Source organism: Phocoena phocoena, chromosome 10 (assembly GCF_963924675.1).
Source record: "Phocoena phocoena chromosome 10, mPhoPho1.1, whole genome shotgun sequence".
NCBI classification, from domain to species: Eukaryota; Metazoa; Chordata; class Mammalia; order Artiodactyla; family Phocoenidae; genus Phocoena; species Phocoena phocoena.
This window is the reverse complement of record NC_089228.1, coordinates 345,957-351,956: the sequence shown is the minus strand read 5'-3', so window position 1 is coordinate 351,956 and position 6,000 is coordinate 345,957. Positions and strand designations below refer to the sequence as shown.

Genomic DNA, 6,000 nt, shown 5'->3' with positions numbered 1-6,000 from the left:
CCGCATGGTGGGGGCCAGGAGAAGTGGGGAGGCCGCCGGGCCCCGGAAGACACAGGCAGGGCGAAGGGGGAGCACGCCCATCGGGGGGGCCCTGGACGGGTCTGCTCGGCATGGGGGGAGGGTCCAGCCACTTGCTGGGGAGGCATCCGCGGCCCAGCCTGCTTCCTCCCTGGTGTCTCCCGGGGTCACCCCAACAGACGTGCGTCCTAACTTCATCTCAGCACCCCGTTTCTGAGGCGGGAGCCGACACCCTGCCCAGGAGGGCGCCTGGCTCTCCCGAGTCCGGCCAGCTGGCCCGAGAGCAGGACTCGCACGGAGGGCCTGGGCACACAGACACGCCGGGACGCAGGGTGCCCGCCAGAACCTTTATTCGCACGGGGCCACTTTCTGCCCAAGACAATGGCTGCGCTGACGGGCCAGGACGGGGGTCCCAGATGGGGACAGGGGTGCCGGCAGGAGGGCTCCACCACGTTCAGGGAGGGGCTGTGCACTGCGGGGGGTGAGCCCACAGCCGGGGACACATCCTGAGGCCCTCCTCAGTACTCGAAGGTAACCGTCTTGACCCGCAGGTACTCGTTCAGGGCCGCCTCTCCTGCAAGACACCGCGAGCCCGGGAGCAACGTCACGGGCCCGGCAGCGCTGTGGTCTCATGACCCCGTTGGCCCCGTAGCTGAGAAGACCATTGTGCTCTCCTGCACCTTCGCACCCCCCTGCCCCGCTGCAAATCTGACGTCAGAGTTGATCCCCGACTGGACCTAACCCCCAGCTTCTGGCTTCCGCAGTGGCGGGATGCGGGGAGTGGGACCCAGCCTACATTACAGAGCAGCCAGGGAAAGAGGGGTGCCGGGCAGAAGTCCTCCTCCCTGGGCAGGCAGGCCCGGTGACACCATCTCTACACTGGGCCTCACGTCACCACGTTGGGCATGCTCGGCCCCCACGGGTTCCCCTCTCTGAAGCCTCAGCCCTGACCGTGGTCCCAGGTCCTGCAATCCGGCCGTTGCCTGCCTCCCTGGCAGGCCCACTCCAGCACTCGGCCTCTCTCTGCAGCTCCAAGACCAAAGCTGGTTCCCTCAGGACCCGCCGTCCCCTCTGGCAGGAATGCACGAACCTGGGCCTTCACGGCAGCTCCTCCAGCCACTCAGGTCTCAGCCCAGAGGACACCTCCTCAGGGAGGCCCACCTGGCTCCCAGCTAAAGCCACCCTCCAGCTTCCTGTTCAGATCGCTCTGTCTGGACGGCTTCCAGCAGGATCTGGCTTCCAGCCCCATTTATCACCGACCCCCTCCCAGCAAGAAGTCAGCAGCCATCTCATCAGCTCCACCCCTGGCCCCTGGGACTGAGCGGGCTCTAACCGATGTTTGTTGAATGGATAAATGAAAGCGGGCACGATTAGGTTACCCAGGTCTTTGCCAAATCCCGACTGCTTGAAGCCTCCGAAGGGAGCAGCCACGTCGGTCTTGTTGTACGTGTTGACGAACACGGTGCCCGCCTCTAGCTTGTCGCTGACGTACAGGGCCTTGCTGATGTCCCTGGTGAAGACGCCAGAGGCCAGGCCGAACTCTGTGGCGTTGGCCCGAGACAGCACCGCATCCACATCGCTGCAGGGAAAAGCCAGGAGGACCTCCGTGAGGGGGGCAAGGGTCCAGCCCTGTACGTGGGACCCAGAGAGACCTGCGCCCCCCGCCCCAGGGGGGAGCCCGACACGGCTGGCACAGGGCACAGACCGGTCAGCCCCCCTGACCAAACTGCAGATTCACAAGCGAAAAAAACAATGGTTGCTATTCCGGCCACTGAGGTTTGGCTGGCTCATGACGCAGCCGTGGGTGCTCAGGGCTGAACCCAGCACGCCGTGGAGACGCCCAGAGAGACGCAGAGGACACTCCTGGTGGGCCCAGCCGCCCTGCGGTCCCCTGGGGTCCCCACGCCCGCGGCTGCGAGGAGTCTGTGGGGTCCGGGCTGCGTCCACAGCCCCCACCCATCTGGGCTCCCCTCCCGGCCCCGCAGCTCATGCGAAGACCCCAGTAACAAGGGCAAGAGTCAGGCTGTCATGAGCCATAAGCGGGCTCCCTACCCACTGGCAAACCGAGAGATGATCATGACAGGCCCGAAGGACTCCTCCCGGGCTATGAACATGTGGTCCTCCACGTCCGTGAAGACGGTCGGCTCGAAGAAGAAACCTTTGGTGGAGGCAGAGGAGTTCATGACGCTGTGGGTGGCTTTCCTGCCCCAGGCGCACGAGTCCTGACGCTCACAGCCTTTCAACTAAGTGCTCTAGGCACAGTGAGGTGATGCGAGGAGCTGGTCTGTCCACCGCCAGGGCTGCAGCTCGCAGCCGGACGAAACCTGGGTTTTTCTAGTGACCTTCAGTCTGAAAGCACATCTGGATCCTTCGGCCAGTGCAGCCTCCAGAAGGCCCTCCATCGGCCCTGTGGAGGGGGCCTTGGACAGAGGTCCTGGTGGACAGGGCCTCCCAGGACAGCCTCCCCATCCTTCCTGACCCTGCGGGGTGGGCACTGCCTGCCCGGGGGTAGGGGCTGGTGCTCTCGGCCGGACACACCTTCTCCCATCCCAACTGCCGCCCCACAAAACCATTTCTGGCGGCAGAAAGGCGTTCTCTGACTACTTCTCCTCTGGACATACAGCTGCGGGCCCTGAGACCTGCTGGACTAAACTTTAGTTTGGCCTGATTTCGGGAAAACCAAGAGACTTGAAATCTTCTACCTCCAGTGTTCAGAAGAACAAACAAATTTATCTTTAATAAAATATTCCATATTTTTATAAATTATATTTTAACAGTAATTACAGTTTCTAAAACATGAGTCGTGTATGAACACGTTGACCCCTGCAAAGGAAATGTGCCCCCAGGACCCGGTGCTCCGGGGTGGCCAGTCTCCGCCCACACCCCCGTCCCCCCTGCGTGCCGGGCCCCGGGAAGGAGGGCTGCACGCCCGTGATCCCTCATCCTCTGGCCTCCAGGTGGGTGGGCCTGTATTCACAGCACTGTCCCCCATGGGGGCCCTCAGGCCAGGGGGTGGTGGGGAGCAGGCCCCATGGTTCCTGGGTGCTGCAGCCCTAGCTGCTCTGCAAAGGTGCCTTCACGTCATGTCAGCCCCAGACTCTGGCTTCGTGGAAGCCCAAGTCTGTGGGGGCAGGGAAGAGGGCAAGCAGACAGCAGTGGCACAGTGGCTACATAAGCTCTGTGCAGGTACGAGGTGCCCAGGAACGCCCGAGACCTGCGGGAGCACCACAGCCTGAGCCCGACGTCACCTGAGTGATGAGGTCACCAGGTGGGGACGCTCAGGAGGCACCTGTAAGTGGAGGAGCAGCCAGCACACAAGCAGGAAGACGCCGGGCGTACTCGGAGGAACAGTTAAGGGCTGCAGGTTGGACACAGGTGGGGAGACACGCCGGGCTGAGCTTGCCCCTGTGGAGGCGCTCACCGTGGGAGGGTTTCGGCACGGAGGACACACAGCCAGACGCGGCAGCTGCGTAAGTGCATGACTGGGGGCTCAGGAGGCCCCCAGGACCCCTGTTCCGGTCCAGACTCAGGGGAGAGTCGGCACGATGGTGGCAGGGAAGATCTCCAGGTTTGAGAGAATCGGGCAGTTAATTAAGAGCTGGGGTCAAGAAAGGGAGGAGCCTGGAATCTGTTCCCTCCTTCCCGCCATCTGGCGGACAGGCTGGCGTGAGGCTCGGTGCCGGCACCAAGGGTTGGATGGTGAGGGTGTAGGAAACAGACGTGTGCCTGACACGGGGAGCAGGCGGTCCGAGGGGAAGCAGCCCAGATTGTCTGAACCTGCTGCTCCGGCTTCTCGGGCTCGGTGACTGGACTGGACCGAAGATTCTAGAGGGGCAGGTGTGTGTCTGGGGTCAGGTCGGGGCTGGGGATGCTGTGACGAGGTGGACTTGGCACCACTGAGACTCAGGGGCCTGGGTGACGTGCAAGCAGAGGGGTCCAGGGCTCAGGAGTCTGGGTGAGGAGACAAGTCCTGGGCAAGTCTGAGCCGCTGCAGGGCGAGAGACCCTCCAGGGAAAGTGTCCAAGTTCAGGACAGACCTGGGGCTCTCCCTACATTTAAGGGACAGGCGGAGAGGGGGTTTCCAGCCAAGAGTGGCCATGGAGGAGTGATGGCCAAAGATAGGCAAACCATGAAATCCAGTATCACAGATCCACGGGAGGAAAGAGTTTCAAGGATGCGGAGATGCTTGGGCAACCAGGGCCGCATCTTACCAGCCCCACACTTGACCTGGCAGGTGTCCAAATAGCCAAGGTGCCCCCCATCCCCGAGGTCCCGGATTGGGGGCTGGAGCCTAGGAGCCTGGCTCTGCGATGCCTGCCCCGGAGGCCATGCCACCCGCTGTCTTGGCTGGCCCACGTGGCCAGGAGGCCTGACTGACCTGGCCGGGGGACTTGGTTCCCACCACAGACCAGCGTGGCCCCTTCCTTCACGCCGCGCTGGCAATACTCCACCAGCTTCTGGAGGTGGGCCTGGTGGTTCTGTGGCCCGTGGCTGGTGTCCCGGTCGAGGGGGCTCCCGATCTTCATCTTCCCCACCTCCTCCACCTGCAAAGGTCCTCCCCGTCAGGGTCGCCTGGTGCCATGGTTCCTGACCAGTTGCCCCGCCTCCCACGTATGCCTTTTCAGCGACCAACCGCTGGCCCCTGAAGAAAGTGCACACGCAGGGCTCTGACTCCTGGGACCGTATTCTGGTTCCAAACCTGCCTTCCAGGCTGAAGCCCCCAGTGCACCCTCCGTGCAGGGAGACCTGGGCCTGGTGCTGGGGGCTGGGATGGCGCCGATGTGCAGAGGTGGGAGAGGGGTGTGGTGCAGGGGCAGTACAGGGGGGTCCTGCACCCGACCTCCCAGACGGAGGAGCTGCAGGCCACAGGGTGGGGAAACTAGACAATGACGCCCCGTGACAAGGTGGGCAGACGGAGCACTGTGCAGGGGCTGCACCTGGACTCCCCCTGGCCCGGCCCCACATCTGTTCGCCCGGGTTGCACCAGGAGGGCCCCGCCCCAACACGGGCCCTGCTGCTCACGTCAGGGGAGCCGCGGGGTTGCCGTTTCCCGCCGAAATAATAAAAACCAGGAAGACTTGTCACAGCGCCCCCGACCAGGTGGACAGCGCCTGGCCCGGCCCTGGCTCTGCCCGCCAAGGCCCTGTACCCGGTGAGTGGGCAGTTCCCAGGCCCTGTGGCACAACTTACCACCCTCTGCACAAACTGGTCGTGAATCGAGTCCTCTACAAAGAGCCGGCCGGCGGCGATGCAGTTCTCGCCTTTGTTGAAGAAGACAGAGCTCATTCCCTTCGCAGAAGAGGTGACAGGGCTGGGTTACAACCCCCAGGCACCAGCCCCCAGCCCCCACTGGGCCCCAGCGCCCCCTCGTCGGGAAGGGGAAGGAGGCAGGTGTCCTGAGCTCCTGCGGCCGTCCAGGCTCACCGGCACTGGGCACCATCCCTGGAGACGAGCGGCCACAGGCGAACAAGCGGGAAGTGAGGCCGCAGGGGGACCAGGCCAGCGGGGGGAGCAGTGGGGCGTGCAGTGGGGGAGCCTGGACACCCCGCAGGCTGGGTGGGCTCCGGGCATGACAGGGCTCGGGACCGCGCTCCTGGAGCTGAGCCCGGAGATGGGGTCTGCGCCCTGAAGCAGGCGGTAGGGGTGGGACTCTCGGGAGGGATGGTGCCTGCCCAGGCCCGAGTCCGAATAAACGTCCTAAGAGGCCCCAGGGAGCCTGCTCTTTGGACCTGGGGAGCCGGGGGTCGGGGGAGGGAGGGAGGGAGAGCCAGTCAGGCTCAACTCCCCTGGAAGAAGCTGCGACTGCACTGCCCAGAGACACACACAGGCCTCCGGCCTGGCAGCATCGGCCTCTGCTCGGCCGCCAAGACCCTTGGGCCGACAGTCTCCCTCGGTCTCCCCTCTAATGAGGCTGAAGCCCCTCCACGCGGTGCCGGGCTCACTCCTCCGGGGCACAGCAGCACTTGGACGGGGTGGGGGGTG

The 6,000-nt window shown here is 64.2% G+C and overlaps 1 protein-coding gene across 2 annotated transcripts in view; it reads right to left on the bottom strand.

The window, feature by feature from the left end:
* Positions 1 to 536: 536 nt before the first annotated feature.
* ALDH1L1 (aldehyde dehydrogenase 1 family member L1) overlaps positions 537 to 6,000 on the bottom strand; it is a 46,413-nt gene continuing 40,949 nt past the window's right edge. For both annotated transcript variants that reach the window (XM_065885725.1, XM_065885726.1), the window contains 5 exons: positions 5,209 to 5,307; positions 4,397 to 4,562; positions 2,071 to 2,176; positions 1,398 to 1,597; positions 537 to 592 (listed from right to left, as the gene is read on the bottom strand). In XM_065885725.1, the coding sequence (XP_065741797.1) occupies positions 537 to 592; positions 1,398 to 1,597; positions 2,071 to 2,176; positions 4,397 to 4,562; positions 5,209 to 5,307 (627 nt within the window). The remainder of the gene's footprint in view (positions 593 to 1,397; positions 1,598 to 2,070; positions 2,177 to 4,396; positions 4,563 to 5,208; positions 5,308 to 6,000) is intronic.